This window comes from Puma concolor, chromosome B2 (genome assembly GCF_028749965.1).
Source record: "Puma concolor isolate L17-30 chromosome B2, mPumCon1.1.hap2, whole genome shotgun sequence".
Taxonomy (NCBI): Eukaryota; Metazoa; Chordata; class Mammalia; order Carnivora; family Felidae; genus Puma; species Puma concolor.
In genome coordinates, this window is record NC_141671.1 from 100,284,753 (window position 1) to 100,307,785 (window position 23,033).

A 23,033-nucleotide genomic window follows, 5' to 3' on the forward strand; every position below is an offset into this window, starting at 1 on the left:
CCTTGTCTGGGTGCATATTCTGGCTTCAGGCTCAGAGCAGAAAAATGCCAGGACTGCTCACAGTTGCCAGCCCCAACCAGTGAGTGGGGGAGTGTTGCAACCACCTGTGCTCACCAACCAGCTTTAGTTCGGGAGTGGGAGACTGCTGCTACTGTTTGCTCTTGCCTGCCCCAGCTGGGGAGCAGGGAAGTGTTGGCACTGGTGCCTGCTCTGGCTTCAGCAAGGCAAAGGGGATAGTGCCACAGTCCATCGCCCCACTTGTCTTAGCAAGGTGGTGGCGGAGAGGATTTTGCATCTGAGTTCACCCACCTGTGCTAGCAGGATAGGTGGAGAGTGAAATATTGGCATCTGCCAGTGGCATCCTTCATCTCTGGGGAAAGTCCAACTGCCCCTGCTCCTCCAGCAGATGCTTTTAGATCAGCAAATAAATCGCCTTCACATATAGTCTAGGCGCTTTTTAAACTGGCATTTTTTAACTGGGTCTTTGAATGAAACTGCACACAAGCCCTTTATTTTTTTTTTAAATTTTTTTTTTCAACCTTTATTTATTTTGGGGATAGAGAGAGACAGAGCATGAACGGGGGAGGGGCAGAGAGAGAGGGAGACACAGAATTGGAAACAGGCTCCAGGCTCTGAGCCATCAGCCCAGAGCCTGACGCGGGGCTCGAACTCACGGACCGCGAGATCGTGACCTGGCTGAAGTCGGACGCTTAACCGACTGCGCCACCCAGGCGCCCCTACACAAGCCCTTTAAAAGGAGCATCCTGGGGCTTTTTGAGCAGAGGGGGCCAATTACATGGCCTCTACGCTGCCCCCTCCCAGTCACCATGTTCAGCCTTGGCCTGTTGAATATTTTTGGCCACTGCATAAGATGTCATTTGGTGAAAATTTTCTGAGGATAAAGCAAATCTGGAAGTGCCTGGGTTAGCTTGCTGTTGAGTAGGTAGGTCACTTGAGGGGTTGTCAGCTGTGTGCAGGAGCTGCTGGCTGTCCCCTGGGTCTGGCTGGCCAACTCTGCCTCTGACCAAGCCTCTTTCTGGCAGCCATGCCTTTCTTTAGATATGTTACTAGTACTGATCTGGGATCCAGTTACACTAGGTGGTGGTTCTTCCTGTTCTGAGCCAAGAAACTTGAGCCTCTGAGGTGCTGTTACCTGAATGTTCTCTGAGGCCCTTCTTGTCATAACATTATGATCCAGGTTTGCCACCTTTTCTGCAAAGGAATATTCCTTTTCCTGTGACTGAGACACTGTCATCAGGCTGAGGTTCCTGGACACAGGTCCCCATTTTGTCTGTCACTCTCTGGGTGACCTTGGACCTCACACCACTGGCTGCTGGAGAGGGGACCTGAAAACCTTGTTCCCTCTAATTCTCCAGGGCTCATAGCAGTCCCTCAACAAACACTTAAGGAAAGCACCAATGAATGAATGAACAAATAATCCTAAAGTATAATTGCCTATTGAATAATAAATTCAAATTAAGAGACATGTGAACTTTTAAAGGATGGGAGAAGGAATAGGAGATAAGGTAAATTTAAGTTTCCATTTCTTCACCCACAAAATGAGTAAAATCCCTAATTTAAGGTTTTATTACAGCTCCACCGTGATGGGGAATTAAATCTCAAGTGTGTTGAAAGGCACTTTCCAGAATGCAGAGGCTGAACATGAAAGGCTCCGTTTTTCAAAGGCAGATAAAATGTTAGTACCCAAGTAAAGAGTTTTTAAAATGAGTGGTTCAAGACCCAAGCAGGAAGCTGAAATGGAGACATTTCCCTCTTTTCTGTATACTGTCTATTTAGGAAGGATGTTTACTCTCTCTAAGCTTTAAATGTGCTATAGGCCTGCAAACCATTCCTCCTGGGGAGAATAGGCCTTCTCAAAATGTTCATTCTGCATGGGCTGCATGTAAAATGTCATCGCATATTGACCTATGATCAATAAAGAAGAATTTCTATAATGCTTTCAGCCAGATTTGTCCAGAGTGCCAGGATTCAGAAGTCAGTTCCAAAGCAGCCCCAAGGTCTCCGAGCTGCTGAGGGGTCCATGCAATACGATGATGTCTCTTGCTTTCCTGAGATCATTTCTGGTGCTGTGGAAGCAGCTGGAAGTGCTGAAGGACCACTGGGGCCAGCTCAAACTGCAAGGCCAGGACGGCAGTTCTGTCTCCCTCCATAACCAGTTCTCAGAACTCTACGGGTAAGTGTTGCTAAGGTGGAAATTCTTGTGGATGAGTGGAATCTGAGGCTTGGCACATTCCTGCCCCTTGCTCTGAGGGAGAGATTTGGTCCATGAATTCTGGTATGCCCAGCCCCACCGAGCTCAGAGGAAGCTGGGCAATATGTCTCTATAAACAGTGCTTTACTGGAAAAGCTGGGTTCTACTGAGTTCAGGGACAGTGCTGGGTTCCACTAAGCAATACTGTACATCATTTACCCAGAGTTCTGTCCCTGGGAACTTGTGCTTCTCAAGTGTTCCCATGGTGCTGACTCTAAGCTTTTTTAGTTCATAGGATCCCAGCAAGCACTGGGTAGGGAGATGCTGCTGCTGTGAACTCTTCCCTACTTTCTACCCCATTAGACCCAAGTGCTGAGTCTCTGAGAGTTTCACCCACTACGGCCAGAGGTATAATATGGTGCAACATGAGATCTTAGGTCTGTGGGATGGTAGGGTGTTTTCACACTTCAGGCTCTGGCTGGGATGAATTAGCTGTCAGAAAAGATATGTTGCCTCTTCCATGTGTCTGTTATCAAACAAGCATTTACCATCCTTGGACCTTACTGGGCATAAGAAGGTTCTCTTTGGTGCCATAGTCCTTGTGGTCTATTTTATGAATTATCACAGTCAGCTTTCCTGGTAACTAGGGAATGAGAAAACTTGTCAATTTTTTTTAAAGTTTATTAATTTATTTTTAGAGATAGCACAAGTAGGGGGAGGGGCATAGAGAGAGAGAAAAAGAGAGAATCCCAAGCAGGCTCTGCACTGTCAGTGCAGAGCCTGATGCAGAGCTTGACTCACAGACCATGAGATCTTGACCTGAGCTGAAATCAAGAGTTGGCTGCTTAACCGACTGAGCCACCCAGGTGCCCCAAAACTTGTCAATATTTTAAAGACTAAATGAAGACGAAAATTAAATGTGCCCAGTGGGAAAAGGCCTAGGATTTAATATTGACTAAGGGTGCAACAACTATAGTGAATTTAGATGTCGATGTGAGTATCTAAAATGGGTTGGGAGGTTTATACATGATGACAGGAGACAGAACATGAATGAAAATAATTGTCAGAGAATCTGAATGAGAAAAAATATGTTTGTTTACTAATTTTGGTCTCTCTTCTTTAATAGAACTGACATCCTCTACCCCAGCATGAAAGCTATAGCTAGGCGGATGGGGAAAGAAGATGAATTTGAAGATCTCATAATAAGTAGTCAGTCTATTCTTCCCCCTGAAGGAGCTTCAGAAATTGAAATAAAAATTCAACAGGTATGCGGGAGCCATTTGGAATTTGACTTTGAAAATTTGCTTTATGGCATAAGCATGTAATACTACAGATACACCCAAGTGGTTTTTTTTCTAAGACATTAAGTGTAGATTGTAAGTGTGTAAATCACTGAACAGGCTCAGAAGGAACTAAGTACCTAAAGGCATGTAGGGCTTTGATTAAGCAAATAACTACCCCTAATGTTCCCATTTTGTAAGTCTGAATCTTCATATTTTGATTTTCCTCAAATTAAGGTGGACTACCACACAAAAAAAGACTGTGATAGAGAACATAACCACTAGCATCTTAAACATAAAATCTAGGGGTACCTGCGTGGTTCAGTTGGTTGAGCGTCTGACTTTTGATCTCAACTCAGGTCATGATCTCACAGTTCATGAGTTCGAGCCCAATGTGGGGCTCTGCTCTGACAGGGCAGAGCCTGCTTAGGATTCTCTCTCTCACTCTCTCTCTGCCCCTCCCCCACTTGCACTGTCTCTGTCTCTCTCAAAACAAATAAATAAACTGAAAAAAAAAACAACATAAAATCTGGCACACAATTATCTGCCCCCCCCCACACCCATGGCAATGGAATGTATTTAAAATAGCTCCTGTGATTTTTTTTTTCTGAGAGTAAGACCACGCAATTTATGCACTAATCCATTTGGTGTATGCTAGATGATCTATGTGAGAGGCTGTTTTTCCAAGTGTTTGTTTACCTTTGTCCTAGGACATAGACCCAATGTGGCTGTGCTCACTGTCACAGGCAAACAAAACCTCTAGCTGTTTGAGTGTCAACGCAGAGATTCATGTCCCCTGAACATCAAGGAGAATTCAACTCCCCCGCCTCCAACATACACACATCCCAGTCCCAAATCCCCTTGCTTACCCTTCTGAATCCCGGTTCTCTCTAGTACCTGGGGTCCTCTGACAGGGAGAAATGTGGGCCCAACAAGCATAATGGATAAAGTAAGGGTTCATGGTTATTGGGAAAATTTTCTATTGGTCATGTTTAGAATTTTAATCTTCTCATGAAATCCCTCTGGATATCTAAATCAAGTTTCAGGCCCAGGGGTTTCTCTTGTAATAACAGCTCATGAAATTCCTGGCCACATTTAGAGACCCCCAAACACATGAGGTCACCTCAGACATTGAGCACTTTGCAATTTAGCAGAACTTGGTTTAAAAAAATAAAATAAAATAATAAAAATAAATAAATAAAAGGCTATGTTTTATCAGTGGGGATGTGGACCAGGAAAAGATGCTGATCCCCAAAGAGGTATATCTACGGTCGCAGAAGTACTTAGAAATCCAGGAAAGGAACTCTTTCGTCTTCCCCGGGAGAAAGTAGCTAAGGGACAGCACCTAATCCCAGACCCTTCTGCAGGAATGTGACTTGGGAGCTTAGAGTATAAGCTGAGTGTAGAAAGTGACTCAAACTTCTTACTCTAGCTTCAGAAGCTTCTGGAAAATCTTGAAATTCATATGATCCAGGAAGTATTAAGAAAAGTTAAGACAGAAAGAGCACTGGTTGTATCAGAAAAGTCCAAGGACCAGGGTACTCTCCCTACAGGTAAAGTATGTTTATTTTATTACTTTACAAAATAGCATTTATTGGTTTTTTCCTAATTATGAAAGGAATCCATGTGTCATTTTCATGGTAAAAAGGTACTATCATGTCCAGACAATGATATAAAAATTACTTTTTAATAACTTGGCCCAGAGAGAACTATTAACATTTTGACATATTTCCTTCCACTTAAAATCTTTTAAATAGAAAACATTTGTTAAGTTCAGTTTCAGCTCTGTTGATTAACTCATAACTGAAATAAAGTTGAAATGGGGAAAACATATAAGCTTTTCTTACTTGTAATATGTTTAAGTGCACGTATGTATTATACATATATATAACATATAAATGTCAAAATCTTACAAACACATGTATTTGGGGTGGGAAGGTAATCAAAATTATTTCCTTTCATCTGAGCTCTAAAGTCAGGGTCACTTCATGGACATGTGATCTGCACACTCACACAGGATTCAGGGGGTACTTGGGGCTTAATGTTCTATGGCTGCCATCTTGAAACTCTTAATTTTGACTAAGAGTTTGTGTTTTGTAAGCGGAATCCAGTGAGTCAATGGAGAATGCACCAAGACTTGGAGCCTTGCCTTACATGAAGTCCTGCTTCTTACTGCCTCCCCACCTTGCCGAATGGCTCTTAGCTACCTATCCGTCTGCTCTCTAGTACCCTGGGCGCCCCTAATCTCCCCCTCACCATCCCCACCAGGCCATTGCTGCTGCCCTCCACTCCAGGGAGGGGGGGCGGTTGCTGAGCAGGAGGAGGATGGGGATATGTGTACCTAGTAAAAACTCAATGACCCTAGTCTGGCAACATCATGGTACATCTAATGGGTGACTCGGTGGGAGCAAGCCTATTGCCTATCCTTAGATTTGTACAATATCCCAGGACAGAGGCTACAATACCCTTGGGATTGCCTGTCCACAGTGGGCCCCTGGGAAGGAAAGATGCCTGGTTCAACTTCTCCGCCCCTGGCCAGGGCACAGAACCTCAGTTCAGTAGCTACACAGGCACTGATGCTCCCAGTCACAGGGTAGAGCTCCTCGGAGTGAGTGTCTCACTCTCCTCACAAGCATTCCCATGCCTAGGGAGTACAACATTAAAAACAAATAAAAACACCATGACAGGTCAAGAAAGAGACTGCAGAAGAAAGAAAACACTATATTTTAGTATCTATAATGGTGCTTTTCTTCCCTGCTTTTTGGAAAAGAGGCCCTGCATTTTTATTTTGCACAGCGTGCCATAGATTACGTAGCTGGTCCTGTCTGAACTGTCTACTCCTAACTCCTACTAATTCTGTAGGAAAACTCACAACCTTTGAACCATGGAGGGGTTGTTTGACTAGCAAACTAAATTAGATTTTCTTCTTGAGACAAAGTCCACAGACATTATAATGTTAATTAATAACATCTGTCCTCACCTAAGACATTGTCATTTTATCAGTGCTTCGAGTAATTGAATTCTATGAACAGGGCTTTGGCAGAAGGCTGTGCAGTGAGAGGGCAAGCCACTTCTCGGCTAGGGGTGTCACCAGAGAGCTGAATGTCACCAGAAAGCTGAGTGTGGTTGAGCTTCATTTACAGAACATTTAACAAGACACAAAAAGCACGTGTTATTGTGCTGTGATGGCTGCTTCCAGGCAACTCCCCTCTGAGTCTTGGGAGAAAATCCACAAGTGCACAGCAGGTTCAACCATCTTCATGTTTCAGGCTGTGGTTTAATGAGACACCCAGATGGGGGGCAAGGGACAAAACTTTTTTGCTTTGTGGCTCTGTGTGCTGCCTTGTGCAGGGTGCTGTCAGCTGTGCTTGGAAAGAGCCTCCATAAGGGGCTGGTGGGAGTTAGGCAGAGGAGCGGGGTAGAGTTATTTTTTTTTATTTATTTATTTATTTATTTATTTATTTATTTTTATTATATGAAATTTATTGTCAAATTAGTTTCCATACAACACCCAGTGCTCATCCCAAAAGATGCTCTCTTCAATACCCATCACCTACCCTACCCTCCCTCCCACCCCCCATCAACCCTCAGTTTGTTCTCAGTTTTTTTTTTTTTTAATTTTTTTTTTCAACGTTTATTTATTTTTTTTTTGGGACAGAGAGAGACAGAGCATGAACGGGGGAGGGTCAGAGAGAGAGGGAGACACAGAATCGGAAACAGGCTCCAGGCTCTGAGCCATCAGCCCAGAGCCCGACACGGGGCTCGAACACACGGACCGCGAGATCGTGACCTGGCTGAAGTCGGACGCTTAACCGACTGCGCCACCCAGGCGCCCCTGTTCTCAGTTTTTAAGAGTCTCTTATGCTTTTGCTCTGGGGTAGAATTATTTTTAACGCTGCTAACATTGATATTTTCAAAACTTAGGGGCGCCTGGGTGGCTCAGTCGGTTAAGCGTCCGACTTCGGCTCAGGTCATGATCTCGCGGTCCTTGAGTTCGAGCCCCGCGTCGGGCTCTGTGCTGACAGCTCAGAGCCTGGAGCCTGTTTCAGATTCTGTGTCTCCCTCTCTCTCTGACCCTCCCCCATTCATGCTCTGTCTCTTTCTGTCTCAAAAATAAATAAACGTTAATTTTAAAAAAAGATATTATCAAAACTTACTTTGGCTAGAGTGTACTGGCCAATTGTAAACTCTTGTTCAAATTCTGTACTCATGTGCATGTAAATGCCAATAGTGAGGGTGTTTTCTTATTGTTGACTCAATGTGAGTATCCTCCTGTAGTGAGTTCCCTCAGTGCAAGTGATGGAGTCCCCACTGTGTGCCCGGTGTTCTTCAGTGTAGTCTTCCTGAGACCTTTGTGGGCTAGGAAACTTCGAAGAAGGCAATAAAACCTTGGAATCTCCACCTTCCTACTGCTCATCTCAGTGCAAAAAGCAGTCATAGTGGATGGGGCTTCCGACATGGGCCGCCCTTTGAGGTCAAGGTTACCTTGGGGTTAGGAATTTCTACAGAGGGAGTTGGGAATGGAGACTATTGAGATCCAGGGGACATGCCAGGCTCTTGTCCTTCCCTCAGGGTCTCCTCGTTCCCTGTTGGACAACTCTGGTGTCTATGTTTGTGCCTGCCAGAAATCAGCCCTCTAATACCTCTCTATCTTTTCCCTCTTTCCCACCTTGTCTTGGAGCTTAGTCTTCTTCTAGAGCTTCTGAATGGGTTTCCAGTTTGTCAGTGAGCATCCGAAAATGCAGCAGCCATACCTCTTCCAGTGTTGGTTTGTGATAGCTGAACTAGTGCTCCCCTGGGAGCTTTAAAAAGCAGCTCCAGACAATCTTATTCAGCTTCAGGGCTTGGCTTAGCATAGAGATGGGTTCCACTGATTCAAAAAGGCTCTGCTATTCTCCATATTTAGCATTTTAGCATTCAAGTCATTTTTAATTAATTTTCTCAATTTCTCTGAACATTTATAAGGTCAGCAGTCTCCAAAGTGGAGTGCGTATATCCCAGGAGTGTGGGAAGAAGATATTAAAACTTCTAAGTAGATTAAATCCATATGTAAGAAGTCACATGTCACACTACACACTGAGGTGTCCTGAAGTGACCACTTGGAGGCAATCCACAAGCAAGCACTAAGAAATAGTAAAGACAGGGGTGCCTGGGTGGCTCAACTTCAGCTCAGGTCACGATCTCATGGTTTGTGAGTTTGAGCCCTGCGTCAGGCTCTGTGCTGACAGCTCAGAGCCTGGAGCCTGCTTCAGATTCTGTGTCTCCCTCTCTCTCTGCCCCTCCCCCACTCACACTCTGTCTCTCTCTCTCAAAAATAAAATAAACATTAAAAATTAAAAAAAAAAAAAAGAAAAAAGTAATAGTAAAGACATTTCTAATCCTGGTACATGCTTATCTTCAGCCACAGTATGAGGTTAAAAAAGATAAGTTAACCACATCTGATAAGAAGTCAGACAAAAAATTTCAAAAGGTCAAGAAAACTCTAGGAATGTAGACTGAGCTCCATTCTCATTGTTAATGAGCCTGGCCCTGAGTACATCATACAATACAGTATTAGCCAGTGATAGTGTTGTAGGTAGTTAGAAATACACAAATATACATATGTTAACAGTGAGTGGACAAAAATGTTTTGCTTAAGGGAAGCACAATCCAAACACTTAAAAGAGGGTGGCCGAGGCCAGCATTCCCAGCAGTGTGCCTTAGAACACAAGTTCCCCAACATTCTAGGGCAGGAGTTCTCTCATGCACCTTGCACTAACAGACTCCCAGGCTGCCTGAAGCTTCCCATTCCCTTCTTAACACAAGCCGGCAAAATAGTCGTTAATCACAGTCTTTGGATTGCCTGTGTTTACCTAGCTTCACTGATCATTGTTTGCTTCAAACCGGTTTATGCCACTTTTATTTGTCATTGTGTGTGAGTAATTTAATTCAGTATTATATAAATCAATGAAATGGGAGTACAAAAAGAGATCTTCTCAGTAAAAATCGAGTTGAGGGGTGCCTGGGTGGTGCAGTTGGTTAAGTGTCCAACTCCCAATCTTGGTTCAGGTCATTATTGAGCCCTGCATCAGGCTGTGCACTGATGGCATGGAGCCTATTTGGGATTCTATCTCTCCTCTCTGCCCCTCCCCTTCTTGTTCTCTCTCTATCTTGCTCTGTCTCTCTCTCTCTCTCTCTCTCTCTAAATAAATAAACTTAAAAAAAAACAAGTTGAAATGGATAAACTGTGGTACATCCAGTCAATGGAATATTATTTAATGCTAAAAAGAAATGAGCTATCAAACCATGAAAAGACAATGTGCATAAAAATGCACATTACTAAGTGAAAGAAGCCCACCTGAAAAGGCTACACATTGCATGATTCCAACCATATGACATTCAAGAAAAGGCAGAACCATGGAGATAGCAAAAAGATCAGTGGTTGCCAAAGGGTTAGAGGGGAGAGAAAGATGAACAGGCAGAACACGGGGATTTTAGGGCAGTGAAACTATTCTTTATGATAATATAATAGTGGATAGACGCCAATTATACATTTGTCAAACCCATAGTTTCACCAAGATTGTGAACTGTAATGTAAACTATGGACTTTGGGTGATAATAACATGTTAGTGTATGCTCATCAGTTATGACAGACATACCACACTGGTGTGGGATGTTGATAGTTGGGGAGGCTGTGTGTTGGAGGTGAAGGGGGCAGGGAATATATGGGAACTCTCTGTACCCATCTGCTCAGTTTTTCTATGGACTTAAAACTGCCCTTAAAAAATGACACATTTGGATTTTTTCGTGGTCTTTTTATTTTTTCTTCATAAAAAGAAAGAAACAAGTAAACAAACAAACACAAAAAAACACACACTAGGAATTGTAGACCATGTACTATGTGTTATGATTTATAGAAAAAAGATAGTATAGGGGCGCCTGGGTGGCGCAGTCGGTTAAGCGTCCGACTTCAGCCAGGTCACGATCTCGCGGTCCGTGAGTTCGAGCCCCGCGTCGGGCTCTGGGCTGATGGCTCAGAGCCTGGAGCCTGTTTCTGATTCTGTGTCTCCCTCTCTCTCTGCCCCTCCCCCGTTCATGCTCTGTCTCTCTCTGTCCCCAAAATAAATAAACGTTGAAAAAAAAATTTTTTTTAAAAAAAAGAGAAAAGATAGTACAGAACTCCAATGTGTGGGCACATACAAAGGAAAGACCTAAGTTCTATATTAGAAAATTGGCAAATGTTTGTATATTTATGTATTTTTAAGTTAAATAAAATGTTTAAGGTACTACATGTCATTTTTTAAGCATTCTCTGGTTTATCAGACTTCTTTTGATCAACCAACTCTTAGTCTTGATTGGATAAGAGGATTTCTACTGCGTTTTGCAGGGGTTGTGGGAGAAAGGTTTTATCTGTTGTCAAAGAAGTTTGGGAAACTTGTGGTAAATAATGCTAAAAAGATTTCTTTGCTCTAGACCTCAGAGCCTTTACTATCCTACTGTGCACTATAAATCTCCAGGAGAGAGAGTATGAAATGTTCTTTACCTTTATTTGACCACAGAACCCTTTTCTCCCCTTGGGAATATCTATCATCAACTCAACCGTTCTGGGGAGCAGTTTGAGAAACACAGGAGTACAAAATACATTGCTTAAAGCAATAGGTTTCAACCTACCCACCTTCTGGGGGAACCCTGGTGGTCAGGAGAACAACCTTGGTTGGCAGTTGTGTGCCTTCAAGTTTCAGTTCTGCTTGGCTCAGGACCCAGGAGCCACTCAGGCACAGAGGCCGGTGGTTGTGTTAGAGAAGTGAAATGCTACCAAACCAAGATACGCTTCCTAGAGGGAGGAGGCTGCATAGGGGTGGGGGGAGCATTCATAGAGGGAGAGAGGGGAAGTGGTTTGGCGAGGAGGAAGTCAAAGTTTCCTCCAGCCAAAGGACCTGGGCACAGAATGAAAGGAAAGAACAAAACCCTAATTTGACCCCCAGTGTGCCGTCTCTTTCCCACCTCCATGCTAGTGTCAAAAACTGCTTCATCTCAGAGAAGCCACAAACACAACACACAATGAAAATGAGACACATTTAGAGAACACCAACTCTGCTTGGCTAGAAATTACTTCTCTTGGATGAATTCTATTCTCCCTGGCTTCCCCTGACGCCTGCCTACAGATGTACTTGTATGTCTGAACTTGAACTCATGAGGAAGAAGCACGGTGGAAAGATTTCCAGCACTCTGGTAAAATACTTCCCCTTCAGCTGAGCCCCAGAGCTAAACCCAAACCAGCTCTGTGGGCATTTGCCAGCTGACAGTCCCCAAACCAGAAGTATGTGGCAGATGTGGTCCCTTGCCAAGCTTTTCCATAAGCCAGAGACCTACCACTCAATTACCCTGGAAAAAGTATCCAATTCTGTGTCTGAAAAATTTCTGAAGCATACATGAACTCCATTTTGTCAAAGCTTAGACGTACAAAAGTCTTAAACATCTTAAGAAGTGTGAACTTCTAGGCACATTAACTTTTTTTTAGATTTTCCACTTCAGCTGTACCAGGACAATGGTGTTATGTCTAATCACCTTTATTGTCCTAAAGGAAAAACAAAGTCAGATTTATATGTTCGTGATGGAAAGTAGCCAATTGTAGAAGAATCGTGGAACCCCATTTTCAAACTCAGGACCACCCAGTAAACAACGTAATTGCAAATACCAGGTACTCCTGCATTGTCATATCCACATTTCTGAGAGGATTGTGCTGGATGTTTCCTCTTGTGTGTACCGAGTCTCCTGTCAGAAAAATGAAAGTATGAGTATGAAATCACGTCTGAAATTAGAAACAGCTGGCGACAGGGAGTGGCCTTGTGTGTACTCTTGCTGATGGCCAGAACCCCCACAGCAGAAAAGGGAGTGGGGCAGGGCTTGGCTTCTATCTCTGACTCCATAGGTTTCTCTTTGTTTCAAGACTCCCCTGGGGCCATGCACAAGGAAGTAGGCCCTACCCAACGTAATTAAACATACACATGTGCTTTTGCTCTTCCATATGGAAGTTAAGGAGTGTTGACATATTTCCACTGCTCCAGCACCGTCCTGTTGTTTTTAAGTTTGATTTTTTTTAACAGCTAAAACATTCACCTGGTTAAAACTCAAAACGATACAACAATATACATATTTAGAGATCAAGTTGCTACCACTGATCCCCTTTTGCCACCCCAAGTAGGCATTTTTATTAGTTTTTAATATATCCTAAGGGTGCTTCTTTATGCCTACACTAATTCATTCTTTCATTCAATTATCTATTTATTGAGCACCTAGTATGTTACACACTACTATATTTTAGGCACCATTTTGGGGTACAACCTTACTGTCATGGAGTAAAACTCCTTACTCTTGTGGAGTTTATCATCTAGAAGAGGATACACAGATAATAAGTAACACAAGAAGTAAGAAAACAATGGAGTAAGGAGGATGGCGTATGGAGGTTTGAAGGGAGCGCATTGCAATTTTAAATAGGACGGTCAGGATAGACTTCAGGGAGAAAGTGACATATTGAGCAAAGTTTGAAGGAGGTGAGGGAGTTAGCTACGTGGGTATCTGCGGGAAGAGCATCCCAGACAGAAGAACAGTCCATCCAAGGGACTTGAGCAGAGTGTGCCTACCATGTTTATGAAGCAGAAAGACCCGTAGCCGGAGTGGAGAGAGAGTGGGAAAGAAGGAGGAGGTGAAGTCAGAGAGGAAGGGTGAAAAGAGAGAGAGTGGATCATGCAGGGCCTATTCTTAGTGTTTGCTCCGAGTGTGAGGCAGTGCCTGTCCCAGATTTTGATCTGGCATATGTTAATGGCGTGTCTCTGGCTGCTGTGTTGAGAATGGACTGTAAAGGAAAAAGGATAGAAGAAGGGAGAGGCTGCTTTGGAGGCCACTACAATAATCCCAGCAAGGGGAGATGGTGGCTCAAACAAGGTTGGGAGCAGTGAAAGTATTAAGTGGTCAGATTCAGGGCATGTTTTTGAAGTAACTACTAATGGATTGTGTGTTGGGTGTGGGGAAAGAGAAGAGTCCATGATAAAACTCCCAAGATTTTTGACCTGTGCAATTGGGAAAATAGAATTGCCATTAGCTGAGATGGAAAATTAGGGAGAGAAGTTCAAAGATTAGGGCGCCTGGGTGGCTCAGTAGGTTAAGCGGCCAACTTCGGCTCGGGTCATGATCTCACATTTTGTGAGGTCAAGCCCTGTGTCAGGCTCTGTGCTGACAGTTCGGAGCCTGGAGCCTTCTTTGGATTCTGTGTCTCCCTCTCTCTCTGCCCTTCTCCCGCTCACACTCTGTCTCTCTCTCAAGAATAAATAAACATTTAAAAGAAAAAAGTTAAAAAAAATAAAGAATTTAATTATGCACAAGTGATGTTTGAAATACCTTTTAGGGGTGCCTGGGTGGCTCAGTTAGTTAAGCATCCAACTCAATTTTGGCTCAGGTCATGATCTCACAGTCGTGAGATCAAGACTTCTTAGGATTCTCTCTCTCACTCTCCCTCTGTCTCTCTATCTCAAAATATAATTAATTAGTTTTAAAAAACGAAAAGAAAACCCTTTTAGACATCCAAGAAGAGATGCCAAGTGAGTATTAGATCTCAATTTGAAGGTTGTCCGCATATGGATGGTATTTAGCTATGAGACTACATAAGATAGCCAAGGAAGTGAGCGTAGATAGAAAAAAAGGAGGTGAACCAAGGGCTGAGTCCTAGGACACTCTTATGTTAAGTTCCGGGGTGGGGAGGGGAGCCTGGGTGGCTCAGTCCGTTAAGTGTCTGACTCTTGATTTCGGCTCAGGTCATAATCTCACGGTTCATGAATTCGAGCCCTGTCAGGCTCTGCACTGACAGCATGGAGTCTGCTTGGAATTCTCTCTCTCTCCCTCTCTCTATGCCCCTCCCCTGCTCTCTTGCTCTCTCTATCTCTCTCTCTCTGTCTCAAAATAAATAAACTTAAAACAAAACAAACAAAAAGAGAGCTGGGGGAGAGGACAAGGAGAACCAGCAAAAGGGACTTAGAAGGAGCAGACACTGAGGTAGAGGAAAACTAGGACAGTGGTGTCCCAACATCTAGTGATGAAAGTTTCTCAAGCAGAAGGAATGTGACAAATTGTGTGAAATGCTTCTGGTAGTCAGGTAAAAACAATGTTTTTAGTCATGTTGAGGTCACTGGTGTTTATAACAAAATCAGGTTCAGGGGAGTGATGGGGAGGAAAGCTGGGTGAGTGGGCTTACGAAGGATTTGGAGAGAAGTCACAGCCAGCCAGGATAGGCCTTTCTTCCTGAGAGTTTTGCTAAAAAGGGAGCAAAAAAAATGAAGCAATAGCTGACAGGGGAAGTGGGGTCAAAAGCAGGATTTTATGAGGTGGGAGAGATAACGTGAACTATTGTGAATGATCCAAGAAAGAGGGGAGAAGTGATATTGGAGAACACTGGCATTCTGGAGCAATAATCTTGAGTAGGCTTGAGGGGATATCCCCTCATTTAATATTTATCATGTCTTTGTTATAAAACATAACATGTTATATTCACTTTTCTTCACCTTGCATTTTTCACATAGAAATCAAGAGTTCTTAGGGCACCTGGGTGGCTCAGTCGGTTAAGTGTCCAACTTCGGCTCAGGTCATGATCTCATGGTTCGTGGGCTCAAGCCCCGCATCAGGCTCTTTGCTGACAGCTCAGAGCCTAGAGCCTGCTTCAGATACTGTGTCTCCATCTATCTCTCTCTCTGCCCCCCCCCCCCCCGCTCATGCTCTGTCTCTCTATCTCTAAAAAATAAAAATAAACATTAAAAAAATTGGAAAAAAAATCTATGGTTCTTTTCCTATTAGCACATGGGGAGGTTTCTTTCCAGAGATGCATACTATTCCATTGGAATACCATAGTTTATATGTTGCTTCCAAGCTTCTGCTGTCCTAAACAATGCTTCTCTGAATAAATGCATGTATGCCTCATCTTGTATGTGTCAGCCTATTGCTGCTTCAATCCAGGAGCTAAAGTTCATAGCCTGTCAGCCCTCAACATTTCTAGTCTGTAGCTGTAACTATAATAGCTCTTCATTTATTTATGTTAACTATATTAGGCCAAAATAATTGTTCAGATACTTAATGACTTAGTGAAAATAGATATCATGTAGGATCAATAATAACATTTGATTTGGGATCATTAGTTAGGATAACAGAATATTGTTCGTGGGGCTTCAGAGATACTTTTCCAAATCTTTTCATTAGGACTCTTGTTGTAGATCTTCCTTATTCCTATGTTCTGGAGGACCCTGTGTCCTCAGCCACTTCCTCCCCTCCCCCCTCCTCACCCGTTAAGTTTTGTGGATTTGGAAATAACAGCTTCTTGTGTCCAGTGTAATGCCATTAATCATTGTTCAGTGTTTCATGATACTAGCATCATTATGTTTCTCCCCCTAGACCTTTGGAAGCACCATGTCATGAAAGAAAACTTTTCAGTTATCAGACCACAAATAGTTGAAAAATTTGTACAGAGATTAATGGAAAATTACCAGGATGGTGGACTAGAGGTATGTATTGAAAGTTAGTCATTTTGGAGTGTATTTTTTTTGTAACATTAACCCAAGCAAAGAAGACTTTCCCCTTGACCCATTTCCCAATGCTTCCCTTATTCCCTTAGAATGAATATATGAACACTCAGGCTTAAAGTAGCAATCACTTGTTATAATTTTAATTTTGGGAAAAGACTGATTTCTAATAAATTAGAAGAGAGAAATTCGAAGATGCATGTTGACTAATTTCAGATTCAGCCAACTTTTTAAAGTAACCTTGGAGTTTGTTGATGAATGAGTTGTTTTAGCAACATTTCCTGCATTGATTTTTTAATATTCAAAACTTAAAAGAGAGAAACTAAAATAGCCAATAATTCCACTAACTGGAAAACATTTTTAAAATGTACAATACAAAAAAACAAACAAACAAACAAACAAACAACAGAAAGGTAACATTTCCAACCCTCCTTATTCCACCATCCCGTTTCCTCTCCACAAAGCAAACCAGTTTCAACAATTTTTGGTATATATCTATTTGAATCCATAACAAGTCTATATAATATATATTTAACAATAATATGTACTTAATACATACAATATACATACACACAGTCCTTAAAGTTTTCAACTGTTTACTCTTGACTATTCCTAAATAGTGCTGAAAAGGCAAGATAAGAGAGTGTATGTGGATATTTGGCCATAGCAGAGCTTTTAGGATCATTAACAAATTAAACATAAGTACATTAGGTAGAAACAAATCCAGTTGCCTTTGAAATTCAACCATTTCTTTAAAAACCTGATTTAGCAAAACATACCTAATTTTTTAAAACAACATTTCCCTCAAATTTATATTTTTCTAAGTTCTTCAAATATTCCCCGTAATTTTATTAACAACACTTCAGTTTTTAATTACGAGACAGAGAATTCACTAGCTTGGTTGGGGATACATTTTTCCTCAGAGCTTAATGATTTATTTACATGTATTTCATTTAAGCTTTCAATGATACCCAAATGTAGTACTGTGTATTCTGATGAATGGGTGAAATGGTCCCTTTTGGTCTCTGCAGCTCAGAGATTCTCAACCAGAGATACAGAGGTGATTAGGGCAGGGCATGCTCAGAAACGTGTTTGAAGCACAGACTGTTGTGCCTCTCCTTTAAAAAAAGGAAGGCAACCCTGACACATGCTTCATCATGGATGCACCTTGAAGACCTTATGCTCAGTGAAAAAAGCCAGTCACAAAAGCATAAATTCTGCACGATTCCACTTATATGAGGCACCCACAGTAGTCAAATTCATGGAGACAGAAAGTAGAATGGTGGTTGTTAGGAGCTGGGGGGAGGGCGAATGGGGAGTTGGTGTTCAGTGGGTATAAGAATTTCAGTTTTGCAAGCTGAAGACAGTTCTAGAGATCGATTGTGCAACAGTGTGAATACCACTGGACTTTACACTGAAAAATAGTTTAAATGGGGGTGCCTGGATGGCTCAGTTGGTTAAGCGTTTGACTCTTGATTTCAGCTCAGGCCATGATATCAGGGTTGTGAGTTCAAGCCCCACATTGGGCTCCATGCTGGGTGTGGAGCCTACTTACAAAAATAAATGGTTTAAATGGCAAATTTTACGTTACATATATTTTACTACAATAAAAACAAACAAGAAGGTTGTAGCTCAAGATCTGCTCCCCTCCTATGCATACACTTTACTCCAACACTGAAGATGGGGTCATCTAGGAAAGAAATGAGAGTATTAGGACAAACCCATATCAGGTGTGACTGAAACTCAAGGCACACTGATCAGGTTGGTACCTGCCTGCCAGTGTCTTGGAATAATGAGACGCCAGGACATTAGACCCCTCCAAATTCTATGCCTGGTGGACTTCTAGCCTTTTCTGAATGATCTGCAAAGACAGGGAACTCACTCTCTTCCAAGCCCACCCCGTATCCCCAGCCATTCCTGGCAGCTCATATTTCTTTTTTTTTTTTTTTTTTTATTAAAAATTTTTTTTTTAAACGTTTATTTATTTTTGGAACAGAGAGAGACAGAGCATGAACGGGGGAGGGGCAGAGAGAGAGGGAGACACAGAATCGGAAACAGGCTCCAGGCTCTGAGCCATCAGCCCAGAGCCCGACGCGGGGCTCGAACTCACGGACCGCGAGATCGTGACCTGGCTGAAGTCGGACGCCTAACCGACTGCGCCACCCAGGCGCCCCTGGCAGCTCATATTTCAAGCAGCTTTTACTGAGCTGGATTTGGCCTTCCACCACCTCCATCGTGGATCCTAGTTCTGTCCCTGGAACACCACAGATCATGGTTCTGACCCCTCACAACAAGCCTTTGGATATCTAAGGGCAGGTCAGTCAGAGAAGCTCAATTACTGCCACTGCTGGCATGTGTGAAGCCTCCGTACAATTACAATGAGGGGCCTGCTCTAGTAGCACAAACCCAGACAGGTGCACCTCTGCGCGGTGGATTACAAATAGTCACCCCTTCCTCCAGACGGGTGCAGTCCAAGCCAGGGCACATGGACTAGGAAAGAGAGCAGGCGCCACGCTCCTCCCTAAACTGGGTGCTTCTGTACCAAGTACAGACCGCACACGCATACATTGAGGACCTGAGCCCAGCCTTCTCTTCTTCAGACTAAACTGCCTTCCTTTCCTTTGATCACTTTATATGAGCAACTCTACCATCCTGGTCAGTCCCCTCTAAGTTCAAGATTGTCTGACCGGCAAAGAGTGCACTTGTCCTGTGTGCCCTTTGATTAATGCCCATGAGTGTGCCTGGTATTGGGAGCCACGTCACAGATGACTTATTAGGCTGACAGTCACCTGAAGCCCACATTGCCTTCAGGCATCCTGCTGCTGCCATATTATTAGCCTTGGTCTTGTTCAACTTGGTCCACGGTGAACTTCTTAAAATCCTTAAAAATCTGGATTTTTATCATTCAGCACTCTCTCCCTCTCCCAGGTTCTTGTCAGCCTGCCCTCAGTATTCTCATTCAAGTCATTACTAACCATGTATGCCAGGACAGGTCCCAATCCTTGTGCTACCCCTATGGTCACCTTCAGGCTGACCACACTCTTTGGACACAGTCTTTCAGTGGTCAGAAGCCCATCCAGTTGTACTGTCACCCAGCCTGTGTTCTCCACTGGTCCACAAGGTCCAGTGGAGAAACCTTTTAGATGTCCTGCTGAAATCCAGATACACTTCAAGTGCTATATATTTTCTGAGGAAGGGTTAATCTGACCTGATTTTTCTTGAGTCCATATTGGCCTCTAGTGATCTTTGCTTCCCTCCCCAAATTCTAGAAAAACAGCCTTTCACCATCAGTTCTAACATCTTGCTCAAATGTCATACTAAACACACCGACCTGAAGTTAGAGACTGACCCTTATGGCAAATCAGAACTATAATAGTCTGTTGTGTGGATTCCAGAACCATCTCCATTCATATGTCAAAAGTCATTCACTCATTTACCAAGTATTTATAGATCTCCTATTTTTTTCTAGGCACTTTGTTAGATTAAAGGCAAAAGGTACAGTTCTTGCCCTCAAAGAACTTATGGAACCAGGTGACCCAGGAGTGTCAAGAAAAGGCACTTCATGTTAAATGCTTTGAAAGAGGCATACACAGGGGATATAACCCAGCTAGCAGGTAGGGAAGAAATGGGGAAGACTTCCTGGAGGAGGTGTTGTTTGGGCCAAGTCTTAAGGCACAAATAAGAGTTGGCCAGATGAAGAGGGGTTGAAGAAGGAAGGCAGAGCAATCTAAGAAGGGAGTATAGCAGAGTTCAAAAGAAGACACTGAAAAAGTGGGCAGGGCCAGTTGCTGAATGACATTGTAGGCAATCCTTAGGAGTTTGGATGTTATCCTAGAGTCAGTGGGAAATCATTGAAGCATCTTGTCAGCAGAGGTGGGTTTTATAAACATCATCAAAACACCTTGTATGTGCCTGATAGATACTAGATGAATTATGAGGGGCTTCAAGAAGAAGCAAACCACAGAAGGGCAATTTGCTTCCAGCAGAGCCAGACTTTTGCCATAACAAGGCCTAGCACCTGCCATGCTTCACCCCAGGCTGGCTCTCTAGATCAGTTTATGGGGCAATCTGGTGCTTTTCCAGCCAGTGCCATTCATCATAGCTCAGATTTAACTGTTGGTGAAGGAATCAGGCCACTGGAGAACATGATTTTCACTCTGTAGTTTTTATGGAAGCCAGGGGCCTGCCTTGAAGGGGAAGTTGGCAGATGAACCACTTCATGCTGCATTTTGGCACAGAGCTGGCATTTAGTGACCTAGGAAGGCAAGAGTAGGCTGCAGAACAGCTTTTAAGAAACAAATTGCTCTGGGGACACCTGGGTGGCTCAGTAGGTTGAGTGTCCCACTTCAGATCAGGTCATGATCTTACAGTTGGTGAATTTGAGCCCCGCGTAGGGTTCATAGAAAAAATTATGTCAATAGAAGCCACACAGGCTGTAGTCCCACAGCAGATGCTGTTCAGGCAGCTCCAAAGGCTGCCTCTGGAAGGCTGAGTAAGTCTGCAAAATCAAAGTTCACTTGGAGAGAGAGACTCCTAGGAGCTTAGGAGTCTCCCTGTAACTCTCTGTCACCTGTCAATAACAGTTTCCTGTCTGCCCCACCTCAGACTTGCTCCCCACTCCATGTCCCCACTGCAAATGCTCTGGCTGGGCCCTTATCCCCTCTCCTTGCCTTCACACTCACCCTCTATGCATCATCCTCTTGAGTTGATCTTTCAGCTCAATCTCCTGAGGCCCCAACAGAACCACTGAGGGAAGGAAGCAACACAATTTCTCTGGCCTCCAGGGATACCCAAGGGGGCTCCTGGCCATTCCTACCTCTGTGGTGTAACACAGAGACTCACCCAGAGGTGCCTCACCCTTACTAGGTAAAATATCACACTGGCTAAGAGGGAATGGTAGAGGGCCATTGTGGTTCAAGTCTGCATTTCTGTTTGTTTGGGATCCTATATCTACTATGGTGGCTATAATGACATTAGTTTGAGAAGTGTTTGCCCTGCTAAAAAGCCGTTGGAGGCCTGGCTGGCACAGTCGGATCCAGACACTGCTGTCCAGGACAGCAAGGGGTGAGTCACTGTGGCCGATTCCAAGCACTGGGTCCAGGCCACCTGGAAAGGGTCACCAGCCTTGATGGCCTTTAATGTGGTTTCGCAATGTCTCAACGTTTCAGGCTTTCATCATACTTTGTCTGGGAAGTATTTCCTTTGTCGTTACTAAGTTCACATAGCCTTGACCCTTTCACCATAAAGAAGTCAAGGGCCATCAATCTTGATTCCCTTTGCCTTGGTGTCAAAAGCTAAGTCCAACTGTCTTACTGATCACTTTCCAGAGCAGGTTAGATTGCCCCAAATCCTATTCCACTAAAAGGGGCCCCTTGAGGAAGCCCCAGAGAATGAGAGAGGGAGGCTATGTGTCCTCCTCTGATTGCCTGGCCCTGCTCATGAAATCCCCCATGAGCAGAGGTGTTCATCCACTGTTTCCATTCTACATCTCTTCAGTGTGCCTTGCCAAGCTGCTGTGGATCATGATCTTTACAAAAGCTTTACTATCTTTTCATTAGGTTATACATTTTGTTTATTTGTACATTTTATATATAATTATCTTCATTATATAAACATGTTATGATTATATTAGAAAATAGAAATATGATATATTAGAAAATACACTCATTAGCTTACCCTCATTGATAACTACTATTAGTGTTTCGCATATTTCCTTCCAAACTTCATTTATAGTTTTTTTTCATTCATCAACATTTTTTAAGCCAAGTTAGATTATTCTATATGCCCTTTTATTGTAGTGTACTTTTTTTTCACTTGAGTACATGTTATCAACATGTTCCTCTGTCAATAAACATATGTGCACAGCATAATTTTTGGTGGCGGTTTGATATTTCATTGTACAGATGGATGAAAAATATTCAACCTGTTTCCCTTTATTAGTCACTTTTGGTTGTTGCCATTTCTCTCTTCTGTTAGAAAGATCAAGGACATCTGTTTACATATATTTTTGTGTATCACTTTTATCATCCCCTAAAGATAAAGTTCTAGAAGAGGAATTACTGAGCCAAAGGGCATGAACATTTTAAAATCTTTTCACAGATACAGGGGCGCCTGGGTGGCGCAGTCGGTTAAGCGTCCGACTTCAGCCAGGTCACAATCTCGTGGTCCGTGAGTTCGAGCCCTGCGTCAGGCTCTGGGCTGATGGCTCGGAGCCTGGAGCCTGTTTCCAATTCTGTGTCTCCCTCTCTCTCTGCCCCTCCCCCGTTCATGCTCTGTCTCTCTCTGTCCCAAAAATAAACAAAAAACGTTGAAAAAAAATTAAAAAAATAAATAAATAAATAAATAAATAAATAAATAAATAAATAAATAAATAAAATCTTTTCACAGATACAGCTAGTCTGCCCTCCAGAATGCCACATTGATCACCCTTGCCATCAGCAGTGGTGAGCAGGCTGTTTCCCTCCATCAGTACTGCATTTTATCACTATTTTCCGTCTCTGCTACTTTGCCTCAATAACTTGCCTTGACAAAGCCTGGCTGTGCTTTCTCTGAAAGTCAGTGGGGACACTGAGGTTGCACTGATAGGACCATGAACTGGGGCTCACTGGGCCACAGGACCCACCCCAGAAGGACAGCTTAGCTTCTGTGGCAGACTGCCACTAAGCCTGGAGCCCTCGTGACCCTGAAGTATCACAGATAAAGCTCATGTAAGCCTGCAGGCTGGGTCTTGGATTGGGCCCCCAAAGACCCCCAGATACACACACAGACACACTCAGTGATACACACAAAGGGTCACACATAGACACAGAGATATATACAGACATTCACAGAGACATACATGAGAGACATAGATACACATACACATATACACTAATGCATACAGACACAGGCGCACAATCATATCCTTAAATGCACACAGATGCACTCACTGATACAGACACATAGAGACACACAAAAACACTCATAGACATGCAGGCCCTAGTCAAGGTAGGTTGGTCA

General features: G+C 43.3%; 1 protein-coding gene across 1 annotated transcript in view; it reads left to right on the top strand.

Annotated features, from left to right (window-relative positions):
* The window catches only part of LOC112862683 (uncharacterized), a 187,853-nt gene that overhangs the window by 146,020 nt on the left and 18,800 nt on the right, over positions 1-23,033 (top strand). Inside the window, exons 34-37 of the mRNA XM_086707547.1 lie at positions 1,965-2,194; positions 3,339-3,477; positions 4,925-5,045; positions 15,907-16,016. Of these exons, the coding sequence (XP_086563673.1) occupies positions 1,965-2,194; positions 3,339-3,477; positions 4,925-5,045; positions 15,907-16,016 (600 nt within the window). The remainder of the gene's footprint in view (positions 1-1,964; positions 2,195-3,338; positions 3,478-4,924; positions 5,046-15,906; positions 16,017-23,033) is intronic.